Source organism: Pinus tabuliformis, chromosome 5_2, assembly GCF_031772625.1.
Source record: "Pinus tabuliformis cultivar Carrire ecotype Pingquan chromosome 5_2, CPIR1, whole genome shotgun sequence".
NCBI lineage: Eukaryota > Viridiplantae > Streptophyta > Pinopsida > Pinales > Pinaceae > Pinus > Pinus tabuliformis.
This window is the reverse complement of record NC_142306.1, coordinates 700,374,849-700,394,087: the sequence shown is the minus strand read 5'-3', so window position 1 is coordinate 700,394,087 and position 19,239 is coordinate 700,374,849. Positions and strand designations below refer to the sequence as shown.

Below are 19,239 nucleotides of genomic sequence, written 5' to 3'. Positions count from 1 at the left end.
CGTCCTTTTTTGCACCTGATTTTGCATCCTTTTTCACGCTAGATTTTGCATCATTTTTTACACCAAACTATGCATCATTTTTTGCGTCAAATTTTGAACCAAGATTTGCATCTTATTTTATGACAGGTTTTGCTTCTAGTTTTGTGTCATTTTTTGCATCTATTTTTCATTCTCTTTTGCTTCCTATTTTGTGTCATTCTTTGCTTCCATTTTTGCACCATCATTTGCATCAAGTTTACACTGTATTTTGAATCCAATTTAACGTCTTTTTATGCATCCATATTGTGTCAGTTTTTGCATCTAGTCTTACGCCAGGTTTTGTATCTAGTCTTACACTAGTTTTTGCTTCTATTTTTGCACCAGCTTTGGTGCCTATCTTTGCACCATGTGTTGAATTTGATTTAGCACCAAATTTTGCATCCATTTTTGTGCCCATTTTTGCATCTTTTTTTGGACCATTTTTTACATCCACATTTACGTTTGATTTGTCTCCATTTTTCCCATCTCATTTTGCACCATATTTTGCGTCATTTGTTTCATCCAATTTTGCATCATTTTTAACACCATCTCTTGCATCTAATGTTACATCATTTTGAGCATCCAAACTTGCATTTATATTTGCATCTTATGTTGAGTCATGTGTTGTGTCCACCTTTGCATCTTATTTTGTGTTTAATGGTACATTCAATTTAGAGCCAATTTTTACGTCTACTTTTGTATTTGTTTTTGCACCAAGTTTTGCATCCAATTTTAAGCTATTTTATGCCCCTTTTTGCACCATTTTTTTGTGTCTACTTGTGTCCAATGTTGCACCATTATTTACACCGACTTTTTCATCCAATTTTGCATTTTTTTGGTGTCTAGTTTTACATCGTTTTCACCATCCAAATTTGCATCTTTTTTTGCCTCATTTTGTGTCCACATTTGCATATAATTTTGTGTTTGAGTTCGAGCCTAAATTTGCATGTGATTAGGAATCATTTTTTACATCCAATATGGCATCCTTGGTTTCACCTTTTTTCAGCCCCATTTTGCATCTTGTTTTATGTCTTTTCTTACATCTTTTTTTTTTCCTTTTTTGCACCCAAGTTTGTATCCCAAATTTACACCATTATTTGCTTCATCATTTCGCATATTAATTTGTAACATTTTTTTCTTCTTTTTAACGCTCAACTTTGCATCTTATTTTACATCTAGTTGTTGTCTTTTTTTGCATCTAATTTGGTGCCCATTTATGTGTCCTTGTTTTTGCATCTAATTTGGTGCCCATTTATGTGTCCCTTCTTTGTGTCAACTATTGCGCAATTTTTCACTTCTAATTTAAAACACTTTGTATGTCAATTGTTTGCATTTTGTATTAATTCCTAGTTTAACATCCAATTTTACTTTCAATTTTGCATCCATGGTTACATCCGCATTTGAATTCTTATATAGAGTATATTTATCTTTACATATATGACCCCCTTTATAGATTCATAGTGAAATATATGATAGTTTCTAAATATCATTAAAGCAGATATCACAATTCAAAATCATTTGTAAAGAAATTTAAGAGAAATTGACAACATCCATCCAAAAAAATAACAATGTGTCATTAACAATTTTCAAAACATGTATAAAATAGCAACATAATACTAATAAAATCAGTATTATTTTTAATCAAAACAAGTAAAATTCAAATATGATTAAGAAATCAAAATATTCATGAATATCGTTATTCTACGATAAATTAACAACATACATAAATCAAACTCATCGTATGATTACAAAATCAAAATGTCTCATTGATATAGGGTAAATTCACAACACCCATCTAAACATAACAATGTCATTCTAGACAATAATTTCTTCATAAAAAACAATGCATGTGCATGCCTAGCTACCACCACCAAGATCATCCTCATGATCATCTTGACCATCCTCATTACTCTGATCCACATCATCACCAACACCGCAACTATCATCATCATCTCCTCCTTCACCACCATCATCCTCATCCTCATCCTCATCATCTCCTGATATATGTTGAACATAATTTGGATCATCGTCTTGGCAATCATTACCTATAGAATTCTGAAAAAAAAATCAATATTACATGTTAGTATTAATTACATACACAACGCATGTTTTTGTTATACAATGTTAACCATAAAATGAGGTAAGATATAATATCTAATAGTACTAAAAAATTAAATGAAAATATGGTTTAAAAGTATATTGGAAATCCAACTAAGATTACATACCATAGAGTCCATCCAAACAACAAATTCAACCCATCTCTTTTGCTGCAGCACCTCCTTTTCCAAATGATTTGGAGGTCTTCCATATTTTAGTTCCTATCAATCAGTAAATAGGGAGAAATTAGATAACAATGAATTTCTTCTAGTACAAAATTTATTAAAAAAATATCACATGTTTAATATACTTACAAAGGTTGTTATCAGTGCTTTTAAACCTTTCTGGCCACTACGATGAGTGACTTTTGTCTTGGTTAACCTCGCCTTGGATGCCTTGTCCTTAAAAATAAACCAATTCAATTTATTTTCACACAAATACATGTCTAAGATACTTATAAGTATTAATACATTCTAAATAATGTTTAATGAAAAATTCAATACCTGAATGCTCTCATTGCCGGCTTTTCTTTGTGCATCCAACTTCTCATATGATTTTACAAGTTCTTTCCATACTTTAAAAGGTATGTCAATAGGTCTTTGTTTCAGTCTTTGATCTTGAGGCATTTTTTTAATTTTTCTTGTTTGGTTAAAAATTTTGGTTAAAAAAAACCAAACAAGTAATTCACATCAATGGCATGGGGACTCTATGGATATGTGTAAAAAAATGGCTATAAAGAAAACATCCAAAAAACATATGATCTCTCCCTTTGATGGTCACTTGGGGCATATGGCTGGAAAGGAACAACTCCATTTTCTAAAATCAAGGACAATCCTTTCTCAAAGTCCTTCCTAATATTTGCTCCAAATGTCTTAAAATGAAAAACAAAATTCAAACGTCATCCTTAAACATCTCCCTTAAATACAACGTTGGACCATAAATTCTTCACTTTTATTGTTATCGGCTCTGGAATGATTTTTCTATATGCAATTATATAATGAAATATGTGTGCACTAATGAAAAAACATTGAGTTTCATTTTTCATAATCACAAACAATGAAAAAAGAATCACACGTAACTAGCATCATTTTGGAAATTTTATATTTATTAAAAATCTTTAACATGTTTTCCTCCCATATCTCATAAAAAGGTGTGAAATTTTTTATATACTCTCCAATAAGCACTACAACAAAACCAACAATTTGGAGGTTTTACACTAAGTTTTTCAACATATAGCTTACTAGGGCTTGCACCACCAGGGTTATTAGTAAGAATCTCATGAGGTTTGCATAGCCATGATTATTAGAATCAAAATAGTAGGATTTGCACTAAAAAATAGTTCATAGAGCTTTCCTGCTGGGGAGAAAATCACAAGTTCAACTTCTGCAGTGCAGAGCACCAAGAGCTCATAAGCTTTCTTCAGCAATCCACCTACGTTTGGAAAATGTAGCCTGCCTGCTGGCGATGTTCTCAATCCTCTTCCTCTGCATCTTTCCCCTCACTATTCTTGTATGTCCTCTTTCGTTTTTCCCTCCAAACAAACCCTCTCAAATTGAGAAAGCAGAACAACTCACTCGATGAGAATCCGAATCCAATTATCGCTTCTAACAATAACCCAATACGATACCAGAAGTGATTACACAAAACCTCATTGACTCTTCATTTGTTTGGAAAAGAGCCAAGCATATACTTCTGGCGAGGGTTTCCGTCTCAAGTCTGGCTCACAGGACGTCGCTTAGTCAATTGTGAGAAAAGTTTTCCACCTGCCTGTCACATACGGTTTGTCACACTATATATTAAAATAAGGTTGATCATACTAACAATAAGGTTGTATAGTTTAAAAGGAGGGCTCTCCTGACTGCATTTGGTTGGTTTATAGAAAAGATTGCTGGAATGTGTAATGTGAATGCTCTGCTAACTATTTTTTAAGCATTTGGAAGTATTAAAACCCCCTAGGATAATTAATGTAAGACCTGTTAATTAATGTGTAAAGATGGGTATTGTCCTCGGGCTACCTTAGCTGTTCATGTTTAGTGATCTGTGGTATTATGACTCCTCAAGTCACTATTAAACCATGAGAACCATGCCCAGGCAGACTAGTGTGACATTGTGCATGAGAACCAAAACTAGACTCATATAACCTCCTTTTTCATCCTTTAAATTGCAGAATTAACTGACTGTTCTAGTAATCGTTCTTGAGCACCTGAAGATGTGCACCCTAAATAATAAGAATAATACCCTGTAACATATGAATATTCCATCCTGTGCATGTAGGATATGCACATGAGGTCCAATAAAATCACTAACCAGAATACCAGGTGTTATTAAAGCCTCTACAGGTTGATATATATGAATGTTATAGTGTGCAGGAGTATGATTCAATTCCATACAAAAATACAAAACATCTGATAGGATTTCCTTATACCTCATAGGCAAACAACCATTGTCCCTTCTATAGATGAGCAGAATAAGTGCTTGGTTCTCTACACTAAATAAAGACAAAGTATAGTACTTATTGCTGACAAAATAGGATTTAAATCGTGGTTCAATTGCTTGACATTCAACTGGTCACAGAATTGTAGAGTGCATAATCATAAGTGATGTTGCGAGCCTCATTGCTCAAAGTCTAAGGGTCTTGCGAGCCATAATCACAGCCATGTATGGCATATCTTGTGATTATGGAATTTTATGAGGTCAATTCTTGTGAAGACATTTCAGTTTATAATAAATTTTGAACGTCAACAGAGTTTTGGCAAGACCTGGCTGAGCTAGGACATCAACAACACAGCTGATATGAATGACATAATCTAGCCTCAAGAGGGAGCCTCTTTTGTTTCATCACTCTAACAATCTATGAAGTGGTGGAAAGCATAACAACTTCCCCTTGAATATGAAACCTAAACTGAGTACAAATCCTAAATGATGCAGCCCTTGGTGCATGTCTCTCAAAGTATCGATATTTCAAATGTTGAAAGCTCTTGTGCCCATTTGATATGCATTCGATTGCAGTTCCCCTAAAGAAAGAATCTTATAAAGGTGAGGCCATGGCCAATATGTTAGCCATATCCATTGGAGTTGCCATTGCTTGACAACTTTAGTGTGATCAGTCCCACCATGATTCACATGGGCTTCTACTCAACACTGGCTGTTGCTATTGTAAGAGTCTTCAAGCTCGTTGAACCCATAGTATTGATAAGTGTATTCTTTGGGTCTCTGGTTTTCAAATTCTGCCTATGTTTTCCTCTCAGTATCATTATTTCAAATGCTGAAAGCTCTAATTCCCATTGTTGTGTATTTGATTGTGGTTTCCCTGAAGAAAGAAGCTTATAAAGGTGAGCCCGAGGCCAATATGTTGGCCATATCCATTAGAGTTACTATTTCAGCTTATGGGGAGGCCAAGATGAATGCATGGGAGGTGATTCTCCAGTTAAGTGCAGTTGCATGTGAGACTACCAATTGGTTCTCATACAAATTCCACGAACATCAAAAGGGATTAAGTTGAATCCCATCACATCTTTGTTTCTCCTTGTTGCCTTGTTTTTCTCAGCACCCCCTGGGCCTTAGTAGAATACCCATTTCTGATAATCAGGGTCTCTTCCTTTGATTTGGATTACATGACATTTCTGCTTGTGCCTTGGCTCTTAATCTTGCAGTGTTTCTTCTGATAGGAAAGACTTCAGCCTTGACTATGAATGTTGCTGGTCTTGTCAAGGACTGGCTGCTCATAACATAATCTTTGTCTGTAATAAATGAAAAGGTTACAGTCATAAACTTGAGTGGGTGTGGACTGGCTTTTCTGGCTGTCTGTTACTATAATCATTTGAAACTTCAAGCTCTCAAGTCCAATGACAACCAACCAAAGTACCTCAGCAGTGCAGCTGATGCCAATGATGAAGGAGAAGGTTTGATAATGACGAGTGGGAGATTCTCAATCAGAGATTCAGAAACAGTAGAGAAAAATCAAACTCAAGCTTCAGGATTAGGTATTTAGATCATTAATATTGTCTTGTGCTAGAGATTACTGTTCTTGGATTGGCTCCTCTATGCCCAGATCTATTTGCAGGGAACAGGCCAGTCATTCACAGTGAAGAAGATAATGACAAGATTAGTGTATAATGATGGACAGGATGGTGCCATGGTTCCAACCTAAATCTCAAGTAAGGAGACATCTGTTCATCAATTTGTCAAGAAGCATGGCCTACAATTCAATTGCTCTAAGCCTATCACTTCTTCCACCTGTCAATAAATTGTTTCCTGTTTGTTTAGTTGACTATGGTTCTAATAAATATACTATTGTTTGATGTAAAAAGACAAAACAAAACAAAAAATATGGAAAGTTGTGACCCCATTTTCTAACTACAAATTGAAATCGGATTACCATAGTGACCACCTCTGCTTATTGGAATCAAAAAGGGGGTGGGTTATGCACAATCCTCCGTATCATTTGCTATTACCAGAGATAATTAAAGCCACCCTAAACTCAAGTCTTAACTATGCTGATAGGGTGTTTGGGGAGGGGGGATCCCTTACCAACCCACTATAATCTACACAAAATCATCCTAAGAACATATTCAAAATCAACCCTTCAATGAAATGATCCAAGAATATAGGTACTCAAACATTGATTTTATCAAAGAAAAATACAAGACAGAAAGAAAAGGTAGACAGGAAAATGCTAAGGCTTGCTAAAATCAATGATATGCCTGCCTACACAGTGGGTAATTGGATAGAGATAGTTACTATTTAACTTTCAGGAACTTATACTTCACTAGCTAAAAAGTTTTGGATTTTTTTTTCTTATGACCTTGAGTACAGAGTCTCATAATCAACTAGAAGAAAAATCAAGTCTATCTTTCAATTGCTTGAACCAGGACTATATCACGGATATTGCAGCAATAAAAGAAATAATTCCAGTCTATAGAAAGGTAGCATAGTAATAACATACTTGAGTTTTCGGGGTGCTTCAAACAATCTCGTCCTAAAGATAGGATTCCAGGTTGTTTGCTGATTTTAATTGGTGAGGTTGGCTCTAATTTTGGAACTTTGTTGGCTCTGCTGCAGGTATCATTTTGCCCGAAATCTTCGCCAAGCCTTTTTCATGGACTCACTAAAGGGCTCTCATTTTTTGCATCCTTCATATGAGTAAACCTTCAACCTAGCACTGGTTTTCAATACAAACTTTCAAAGAGAGAAACTGGCAGTTTGGAGCAGGTTACAAGACCTCCTTCTATAATGAACAGAGATGACCCCGGAATGTGGCAAAATTTCTCCCCTTCAGCCGGTGCTAAAAAAAATAAAGAGCTTCTCTCTGAAATCTCTAACGGCGTGCTTGGATGGCCTAATCTGACCAAAACTACAAAAATGTACCATGAGTTTTCCTCTACATTGTTATATTGTGAAGGATAGTGTTTCCCTCAATTACTAACCGTTCCAATAGCCCCTGCTTCCTGATCCATTAGTTTTGAATTCTCCAGACACTAAAGAGCATTAACGATTCTATTCCATTACACAAAGATGAGCTGGAAGGGAAAACCCTTCGGAGCACAATATTTCATGTTGAGGTATCAAATTCTTGGTTCCATGGAAATAGAAACCGCATGAAGATATCTACGAACCACTTGAACATCAAAAATGTTCAGTCTCAAAACTCTGAAGTAAATTTGTAAAGAATGTAGCATTAGCTTTCTTGGCTTAGTGAAATCCCTAATTTTCTATCCTATTTGCCTGTCTTAAAAATCTCACGAAAACCTGTAAAGATTGTGCCATTGTGTACGTTTAGCCTCTAAAAGCCCTAGCTTTCTATCTTCTTCTATGTAATTTGAATAGAACACCATCAAATACCAGAATTATCAATTCCCATTCTCCAAAACTTTTAAATGTGCGGAACTGAGACAGAAATCATTCAATCAAACCACTCGAAATGCATCTGAATGCTGATCCATTAACTTAAAGAACTTCTTCCCAAACTCTGCCATTTTTTAAACAAAATTTTGAGCACAACCTTGTCTAGTCCATTTATAGAGAGCGTTAGTTTATGAAATCTTGCCTGTAAGCCAAAATAGAGTCAAAATTTTCCATTGAAAGCTCAGAATAACTGAACCAGAAATAACCCTTGTGAAATTTGCTGCTTAAAACATTGTTTTGAGCACGGCCTCTTTCTTCAGATTTATTTTAGATAATACAGTAGCTTATTTAATGAAATATTTCCAGAAAGTTGAAATATGGCAAATTTTTCCAATCAAGAACTCTAAATAATTTCATTAGGACAAGGCGTAGAGGATTCATGACGGCGACAAGAAAATAATGGTGCTTTGCAATTTTAGCACTCTCTTGCAGAAAAATACCTTTTCTGAAATCGTTTTGACCACGAAGAAACGCAGATGAACTGTTGGAAGTCGTGCAGAGAGAGATCTGGTGGCTCGTGGATCGATTCTGGGGCAATGTTTATGCGATTGCAAACCATGATTGTTCATATGCGAGCTACTAAGCTCGTTGAGAGGGATACACGCAATGGCGCCAAACTACCAAGAGGATTTGAATTTAAAGGCGGGATAGAATATCTACCGTCCGATCATGTCATCAACGGCCATATATTTGTGTTTCAGTAAAACGGATTTTCAAAGAATTTGAAATATTATACATTTTATAGAATTTGAAATATTATACATTCTATTATTTAAGCTGAATAATAGTTTTACTTTGGAAAAATAATTGGGCACATCAAATAAAATATTGATGCGACGGACATAGAACTCCGAAACAATAATGCACCCTTCTCTTACTCCAAAACAATAATGCACCCTTCTCTAGCTGATGTGTCAATGCTTTCTTTGAAGTGGAACTTAAAGAATTAAGTAATTATTCATTATATAATTGGGATTTTATATAAATTAATTGATTATTTATTAATGTTCATTTCATTTTATAATTTTATAGTAATTTTTAATAGATTTTTGTTAAAGATAATTATTTGAGCTATTATTGTATCAAGATTTTTGTTGTGTCTTTTATTATTAGATTTTAATCCACTTTAAACATGCTCAAAATATGTTTTCATCTTCATTTGTGGAGATTATCTACTTGCATATTCAAAAAGTTTTGATGTAGTTTTTGCCTTGAAAAATGATTATTGTGATTGTAATGGTGAGAAAATATTCTATAAACAGTGTTAAGTGTTATTTAGAATAAATGAGAAATTCTTTTTGAATATATAAGACTAATCTTTGAGAGAATAGATATATATTCCCTAATTATCACATAAACAAGGGGTTAATCTTGCATTTAGTGCTTTATCTCTGTAGAGTTTCGCTAAACAAAGGGAATACCTCCTCCTGCGTGACTTCGATTGTCCCTCCCTCTTACAGGATTGCAAAGCATTAAGAATTGAATCTTCTTTATTTTAAAGATGTAGTCTTGTCGAATATACCAAAAACATAGTAGGATTCTTTCATTATTGACAAAATCAAGCACATGTGCAAGGGAAGTATTCATCTATGGATGGTTAACAAGTTCATTAATAACTACAAGCAAACGCTTCAAACTATGTATTTAATGATCTCTAGTCATCATCTAAAGAGTTCAAGAATCAAATCAATTCCAACCTAAGTTCTAAGTATATGGTAAACCTCTACTCTAGAGGTTCTATTATTGTAAAATTTCACAACTATGGAAGTTGTGGCAAGGTCTCAAAGGAGGGACTTTCTTTTTGGGGCAAAACTAACCTTTTTTCAAAAGATAGTTTCTATAATTGAATCCATCTTCAATATCCATTTCTTCAACCCCACTCTGCCGGATTTGAATATTGAATCCCCCCTACTTATTTTGGGATGAGATGATCTTTCAAAAGCCAACATAAATATATTGGGGACTTACAACAATATACAAACTAAGCAAGGAAGGGTATACACACATGTGTTAGAATTTGAATTGAAGTTGACTTGAGCAAAGTTATAACAATGCATATTTAATTAAATATTGGTGATTTTAACAACCACGTCCATTAGATTAAAATAATGATACTTTATGTGTATCTATATGCAAAGATAAAATACTTGAAAGGCACCTTCCCAACAACAAAGGTCATTATAAGAAAAATGGAAAAATAACAAGTTGATGGGTGGTATGATTGAATGAAGAATCAAAGGGCAAGAAAGAAGAGACATCCAAGTTTAGTCCTAATAAAATATTTTATGGCCCCTTCCAAGGAGTGCATTATTAAGAGGGACACAAACATGATCATGGAGTCTGTGCTAAAGTCTTATGGGAGAAATAGGAAGCATGTGAATGAGATATTATGGATTTCAAAAGAGAAATCATGTTATTCAATCCAATAGAAGCAAGGGGATTGGTGCTACTTGAGACTCCATAAGCTCTAAATCAATTGGTGAAAGCAAGAAGTCTAAAAGATAAATGCAAAGAAAGGAATATCCATCTATGTACAAATCTACAATAAATAAATTCAAAATTATACAGTGTTTCCATATAGACAATGTTAGGTCCCTATAACACTAGTGATTCCCCCATTACTAGTGTCATTGTGGCCCTTACTGTTATTGTTGTGCCCTTATTGTCCCCATATTGTTATTATTGTGCCCCATAGAAGCCCACTATTGTTATTTTTGTGCCCTTATATTATTATTGTTATGTTGACTTTGATTATATTGTGACCCCTTAGACTCCTATATATAGAAATGAGGCTTTGTCATTTGTATCATCCAATAATTGTTCTTTTGTGTAATGTAAAGGAGGTTGCCCCCTCAAAGAGGCTGATTTCTAAGTTGTTGATCTAACTTTTCTATCTTTTTGTGAGTTGGTTTCATAACAGACAACCTAGATTCGAACCCTAAAAAGTGTAGGGTCTTTGTGAGTGTTTGTGAGGGAATGTGTTTGACATCACATAATTGGATTCCCTTCATCATCAAATAGACATGTGTCCCAAAAGTCAATTTGGTTTAAGTGGATGTTAATATGATACATTGTATATTTTCTGAGGGTAGTAGCACAATTGGAAAAAAGCATGTTGGCAAGCCCTTGTGTATCCAAGTGATCGAAAGTTCAATCCCCCAGACATATCTCACCAATTGAACTTAAAAAAAATATGATACATTGTATATTGCAAAGCCATTAAGTTAAGTAATGACCTTGGCTAACCCAAATATTTAATTAGAATTTAAGCTCAAACACAACATTAGAAATGAAACCTTCACTCTAGATCTAAGGATATAGGGGTCAACATTGGATATTGGATACAAGACAAGGTGATCAAATGTATCTCTTGGACTAGCATTTTTTACAAAGGAATACAAATTTTAATGCTTATATTAACATGTATGTATAATATAATAATGAAATAGTCACTCTTTAGTTCATGGATAAAAGTGTTGGTGTGGAAGGAAATCTCGAGGGATGTGTCACTATAGTCATAAAAATTGCATTTATTGTGGCACATGGAGAACTTATTAATTGGGTGTAGCTTTAAAAATGGATAGGAGTGTTATCCTCCCCACCTAACTGCAATTCCTACAAATGACATATTTAGTGATTAATGAGTATATTGTTGTAATAATTTTGAACCCTGTGTTAAGAAATCCCTATGCAATCCAATTTAACTTAGGTACCATCCTCAAAATGAGGAGAAGTCATTTGTGGGTTTCCTTAGAATGTGTATTTCAAGGAAGAATGTGTACTTTGTCGATATGTTGAAAGGTTTTACGATCTTTGTGTTTTAGTGTACCATGTCATGTTTGGCATTGAGCGTTGGGTGTGTTGGAAGCCAACTCTTGGTAAACTCAAATACACTTGTCCTAAGGAGGGAGTTGGGGTTTTAAGGTTCTCTGGTTGTAAAAGCTTTCAAAGTCAATGTTTTTCATCCTCTTCTTGCATATTGTAGCCTCAAGGCCATTCGATGAGTTGGTGGTCATGCTTAAGGTTTTCATCCTATTCTTGCATTGTGCTTAAGGTTGATTGGTACCTTGCTCCATGAATTATGATCAACTTTGGGTCCTCCTTCAGTAGACACCTCCTAGCCACAGTATTAAAGGCAACATATTGATTTCCTTTACTAATTTTAGCTTGTAATAAATTTAGATGTAATGGTTGTCACACGCGTTCATATACAACTACCTCATAACAAAGCTAACACAAGCACTTCTACCCATGCCTACATCACATCACAGAGGAGGAATCAATCAATATTATTCAATATCCCTCATTCGAGTATCCCTCCTTTGAGGATTCAATCCAACATTTATGGAGATCAGGTCATCCATTTACAATAACTAGCTTTGCCATATAGCATGTTCATATTCCTATTGTCATGGCCGAAAGTACCACCGACATATATCTTATGCAATACGAATAAATAATTAGAACGCCTCAATGGATGCAATTCATCCTATAATGCATAATGCATATATTAGATAACCCGAACCATAGGCTCTACCATTTCAAAACAAAATCATTTATCACACATAATCAATAATCCGTCTGCCACAGTTGCATGACACGTTAACATGTGTATCTTAGGGATTATGCACAATTAATCAGAAGCGCAACATTGGATGCATATCACAAATAACTTGTACCATAGTTTATACAGTCGAGCCTTAACCACAGTTAACAAATTTGCATAGCGGCTCAAGCACGACTATTCACTATCTTAACAAAAGACAGGTTAACACCAATTCTACATAAGATCCACATACTGTGACTGTAATTAGAATTTCATTTATGTGCATCCATAAAATCATCTCATTAACGCCACATGCAGTGCATTTAAAACTCAAGAAAATTCTATTATATGCTAAGGAATTTATAACATAAAGGGTAAGAAACCAACATACAGAACAATCCACGCAAGTGAGTCAAACTAGATCAAAAGAGAGAACGACACTTGGAAAACAGAGCACCGCTACCGAACCTAGAAATGACTCTTCAGTTCACCATCGAGTCGAGGTTCTTGCCATGGATCAACCGCCTCCAATTGATCTATGCAATGGGTATTTAATACCTTCTTTCATGATATGGTTTCCATTAGCGGTGTCTCGCTTTTATGGATCTTTTTATCCATTTGCGTAGGCTTATCTCATAAAAGCTCACCTTTCTCTCCCATGAGGATTTTCCTCATAGAAGATTGCCTTTCTCTCCCGCACAACTTTTATGTTTTTCTCAATGGATATTTATCTCCAATCCATCCAACTTATCTAGAATTAAATCGAGAAGCTTTACCCTGAAAGAATTATCCTTTCCCATTCACCAATGTGATTTGGCAAGAATCTCATATCTTGGTGTCTCGCTTTTCCAAGTGATTAATTTATTAATAATGTATTTACTTTTTATATTACACATCATACCTAGCTTTTCTCATCTTAGGTTTGCGAAGTTTGACACACAAGGGAGGGGTGTTACATTTTGGATCCCTCTCTTTCCTTAAGATCCCTCCAACTGCAGCTAGAGTTCTTAGATGACTGTAAGGAGGAAGCTCCTATTGGAAAGGGACAGACAGTTTGAAGGTGTCTATCTTGTTGGTAATTCCTATATCGAAAAGTTGTATTTTCATAGTCCAGGGGTTGGGAATACACAATTCCCATCCACTTGAGCTCAATTTTATCTCGCAAAACTTCATTGGGATCTACCTAAACACATATGCAAACATAGGTGAAAATGCCTTTCAAAAGTCTTTCCCTGTCTACTTTGACGAATCTTCCAATAAAATTGCCCACTTTTTCTAAGAGATCTAGATGGGTAAAGTGAATGGGAAAACTGGGAATCTTACCCATACTAGAGTAGTCATCGGCAACATAGTGAGAGGATTGAAGTTGGGAAACCATGGCTTCACTAGAAGACCAACTCATCCCCAAAGCCATGGACCTTGGTCAAGGATTTTTTTCTTATCCTCAAGACATTTGAAGATCACCACAAAAAAACATGGGTCTACATCCACCCAAACCGGCGTTCATCCAATCCTATCATAATCGAACAGAAAAACGCTACTTTTTCAATAGAAAATGGGGAATAAAAGTATCACCCAAGGATAATGACCATCGCATCAAGTGCTCAATCATAAGGGAGGAGAAATAATTTGACAATCACACGTCCTTGATTTCTGTTGATTTAACTCTGAACACTCACGTAATATTCTCTTGCTTGGCGAATTAAACACCACTGCATGGAATGGACGAGGATTGAGCCGAACCCTGGATGAAGCCCACTTCATTCTCATCTAAACACAAAACTCTATATACGTCAAAGCTATTACAATAGATTCTGACTGTCAACACCTCGAGGTTCTATTTATATGTGGCTACCTTTTATGGTTACTATTGAATGTGTGATTGGCAATAGTAATGGCAACTTAGGGCTGCCAAATTTCCTTCGATTCCCTCACTACATCCTAACGCAAATAGTTGTTCAATGCCTTGGTTGTCTTTCAAAACTGGTAGGCAGCGTCTTCTTTGATATTTCTCGATGGTTTTAATTCCACTACAATCACAACTTTCATTTACATAAACTTCGTGTTTTCGCACGAGCGACGATTGTTCCAAGGTGAAATGTCACTTGGATGGTTTCAATGTTGTTGACCCATCATAACTAACTAACGGATAGGCCCATTACAATTTTATACCACCCCATTATCAGTATCAATTATGCATGGGAACCAATTAAAGCAACTTTTCACATTAATTTTATATGAGCATGAGAACATGTGTTAACAAGCAGCCCATAAAGCCTCATTTTGAATGCCATAGTCACTTAGAAGGAATTCCTCTTGTAGTAGCATCCTCCCTACTAAACTTTGCTAGTGCTAACATTAGAACCACCATTACAACAAGATATCTTTCTAGTGTTGACAACACCATTATAGTAAGATACCTCAAGAGAGACAGAAAATTTAAAAAGTATGATAGTAATACGTATCCAGAAGATGGTATTGAAACTAGTAATTGTTCACGAATCCATAAGATTGTAAGGTCATTCTCATTATCATAATGATTGTCATCATCATCACCATCATCCTTGTCATTGTTATTGCCATCATTACATTATCATCATAATCACCATTCATGCCATCATCATCATCATTATGGACATTGTTTGCAATTGTTCATAATTGTAGATGTTGTAAGAAATATCATCAACCCAAAAAATGTGATCAGTGCTAGAAAAGGGTTGTTTAGGACACATTGATATACGTAAGAGAAATAACAACTCTATTTTTGACAGATGATCGATGATCATCATCATCACCACCATTATCATCGTCATTGTCATTTTTATCATCCCCATCATCATCATTAATGTAATTTCTATCGACATTGTTGTAATCATGCATCATCATCATTCATGCCATTATTGTTTTTGATGATGACCTAGATGAAAATGATGATCATGACACCAAAGATAATGCTTATGATTATGACAATGACAACATCTAAAATTGGGAAGATTCGCCAACGTCATTAGCATCGTCATCATCATAATCATTGCCATCATCATCATTGTCATTGTAACCACTATCGTCTTTATCATCATAATCACAATTCATGTCATCGCCATCATCTTCATTTTCATCATTGTCAATATTATTGACATTGTCATCAATTGTTCATAATTGTCAATGCCATAAGGAATATCATCAATGCAGAAAATATGATGAGTGTTGGAAAAGGGATGCAAAAGCGAACATAGAAATGGGGGCAACAATAGAAGTAAAATTGGATGAAAAGTGGATACAACATAAGTAGATGCACAACAACATGAAAAACCTGACATAAAAGTGGATGCAAAAGTAGATGCAGTTGTCAATGCAAACTTGGATGCAAACATGAAGGCAAAAGTGGAAGCAAACATGGGTCCAATGGTAGGTGTAAAACTTGGCACAAATTGTGGTGAAACAAATGTGGATGCAACAACGGAAACAAAAGTATATGCAAAAATGGATGAAACAAAAGTGGATGCAATAGGGGATGCAAATGTGGAAGCAAATGTGGTTGCAATGGTAGGCGCAAGATATGGTGCAACAAAAGTGGATGTAACAATAGACAAAAAATATGCAAAATAAGATGCAAAAATGGATGTAAAAGTGGAAGCAAACATTGATGCAACAGGCAAAACAAAATTGGATGCAAAAAATGGATATAATGTAAGTAGATGCAAAAGTAGATACAAAACGAGATGCAAAACCCAATGCATAAACCTGACATAAAAGTGGATGCAAAAATAGATGCAATATTTGATGCAAAAGAGGATGTGAACATGGATGCAAAATTGGAAGCAAACGTGGATACAACAGTGACTGCAAAACATGGTGCAAATTGTGGCATAACAAAAGTGGATGTAATGATAGATGCAAAAAAAGAATCAAAGTATGATGCAAATGAAGATGTAAAAAGGGATGCAAAAAGTGAAATTTAAAATGGGTGCAACAGTGGATGCAAAATTGTGTGCAAAAGTGGATGCAATAGAAGTCGATGCAAAAGTAGATGCAAAACGAGACACAAAACCCGATGCAAATCCCAGTCCAAAATTGGATACAAAAAGGGATGCAAAAATAGATGTAGTAGTTGATGAAAACCTAGACGCAAATGAGGATGCAAACGTGGATGCAAAATTATAATCAAAAGTGGGTGCAAAAGGAGGTGCCAAACTAGGCGCTAATTGTGGCACAAAAATATTAGATGCAATAGTGGGTACAATAATAGATGCAAAAGAGGATGTAAATATGGATGCCAAACAAGAGGGCAAAGTGGATGCAACAAAAGTAGATGCAAAATTTTATGCAAAACTAGACACAAAACACGATGTAAAACTTGGCACAAAAGGGATGCACAAATGGATGAAAAAATGGATGCAAAAAATGATTTAAAAAAGGATGCAAAAAAGGATGCGAAAGTCGATGCAAAAGTTGATGCAAGTGTAGGTGCAAAAAGTGGATGCAAATGAGGATGCAAAAGTATGTCAAACAAAATTAGGTGCCAAACTTGATGCAAAACCTGGAACAAAACCTGGTGTAAAGGATGACACAAAACTTTGCATAAAATTTGGTGCAAAACCTATTGCAATACCTGGTGCTAAACTTGGTGTAAGATTTGGTGCAAAACTTGATGCAAATTTTGTGTCAAGTTTTGCACCATATTTGATAAATGGATGCAAATAGCACCAAAAATGGGCTCTAGATGCAAAAAAAGAAGTAAAAAGGGACGCTAATCGCTGGTTTTGTTGTAGTGTGGCCTAAAAAACATTGGGGATACCTTTCAATGGGCCATGTTCTATGATTTCCATGATATCAAGCATATAATTGAAGCATATTTGGATGATCTAGCTGCTCATTCTTGCAAGAGAGTGGAACCTCCAAAACACCTTCGTTTAGTCTATGAAGGATATTGTTACTACAAAATATAGTTGAACCCAAATAAGTGTGTTTTCACGGTTACATCTAGTCAGTTATTGAGATTCACCATATCTAATGAAGGGATTAGTCTAGACCCCTTCAAGGTAGAGGCAATACGTTAGTTTCCTCCCTCTCCGAGTATCTGTCAACTTCAAAATCTCCAAGGAAAAGCCAATTTTTTAAGGAGATTTATCGTAAATTATGTTGAGATCACAAAAAATTCTATGTGCTTACTCAAGAAAGGAGTCTTGTTCATTTGGGATTACTTCACTCAACGCTCCTTCAATTCTTTGTAAAAGGGATTGACCTCTACTCCTATTCTGAGGCCACCCAATTATGGCAAAGATTCCCTCTTGTATCTTGTAGTAACATAATCAACCATTGGTATGGTTTTGGTTCAGGAAGACAATGCCCTTAAGGAGCATGTGATTTATTATCTAATTCATGGATTACTTGGTCCTGAACTTAGGTATTCTCATGTAGAGAAATTGTCTTTGGTAGTTGTTCATGTTGTGGAGCAACTCAGTCATTACATTCTACTAAGAAAAACCTTTGTATTGGCTGACATCAACCCATTTCAATTTGTTCTCAGTAGGCGAGTGATTGGGGAAAAATATAATAAATGAATTGTCATATTGCAAGAGTTTGATCTCAAGTTTGTGTCATCTAAGTCAAAGAAATCTTTGATCTTTACAGAATTGATCTCGGAATTGCCTTGTGAAGGAGATGTTGTTTATGAAGAATCATTTCCTAATGAACATATTTTTCTCATCTCTTCACAAGATCCTTGGTACAAATATATCATTATATATCTCTAGACTTTGAAGTTTCCTCAATCTTTTTCTAAGGATGAACGTCGTAATTTTCGTCACCTAGCTAAACATTATCTTATCATTGGTGATACTCTATATCATCAAGGGAATGAATCAATCCTTAGACATTGTTTAACCTTAGAAGAAGATGAGTCAATTTTGAATGACTACCACAATGGAACTTTTGGAGGTCATCTATTTGGGCTTGCTAAAACCCAAAAAATCTTGCGTGCAGGTTATTTCTAACCCTCGATTTTTAAACAATGTATTGAAGAGGTCAAGAAATACCATCGTTGTTAAGTTTATCCTCAAAAAGTGTGTGCGCATCTACCTCCAATTTTTCTTATTATCACTATCAGTCCATTTACCAAGTGGGATATTGATTTTACTACTTACAACTCGTCTTCAGCTAAGGGCCATAAGTATATCATCATAGCAGTAGACTACTTCACCAAGTGGGTTGAATCTATGCACACTTTTAATAATGATGGTGAGTCAGTAGATATTTTCTTGTTCAATCAAATCATTTCACGCTTCGGTATTCCCAAAGATATTTTCACTGATCATGGTAGTCACTTGCAAAAGAAGATGATGTCTGAGTTGGCTTTGAAGTTAGGATTTCAGCAAGACATTCGTCTCCTTATCCTTAAGAAAATGGACAAGTAGAAGCAGTCAATAAATCCCTTAAGACCATCCTACAAAGGATGATCAATCAGGATAAGTTAAACTAGAAAATCATGATATATCCTGCGCTTTGGGCATACCAAATGTCTGTTAAGACTGCTACAGGTTTTACTCCTTTTCAACTAGTTTATGGGTTGGAATCAATTTTTCCTCTGGAATGTGAAATTCCATCTCTAAAATCAGCAGTCCAGCTTCTTCCAGACACTTCAATTCTTGAATAATTCCTCATTCATTTGGAAC

General features: G+C 35.2%; 1 protein-coding gene across 1 annotated transcript; it reads right to left on the bottom strand.

The window, feature by feature from the left end:
• Positions 1-1,761: 1,761 nt before the first annotated feature.
• LOC149161059 (uncharacterized) lies at positions 1,762-2,860 on the bottom strand. The gene is made up of 4 exons (XM_089435476.1): positions 2,619-2,860; positions 2,430-2,516; positions 2,244-2,336; positions 1,762-2,073 (listed from the first exon to the last, which is right to left on the bottom strand). Exons 1-4 carry the CDS (start codon positions 2,739-2,741, stop codon positions 1,876-1,878), a joined length of 501 nt encoding a protein of 166 aa, XP_089291602.1. The 5' UTR covers positions 2,742-2,860; the 3' UTR covers positions 1,762-1,875.
• Between the last annotated feature and the right edge of the window lie 16,379 nt (positions 2,861-19,239).

Bases quoted from the DNA above. Each gene is read 5' to 3' on its own strand.
- LOC149161059 (XM_089435476.1), bottom strand. From the start codon at position 2,741: ATGCCTCAAGATCAAAGACTGAAACAAAGACCTATTGACATACCTTTT. The intron at 2,337-2,429 runs GTAAGTATATTA...ACTGATTGATAG, and splicing joins AAGCACTGATAACAACCTTT to GAACTAAAATATGGAAGACC. The intron at 2,074-2,243 runs GTATGTAATCTT...TTTTTTTTTCAG, and splicing joins TTGTTTGGATGGACTCTATG to AATTCTATAGGTAATGATTG.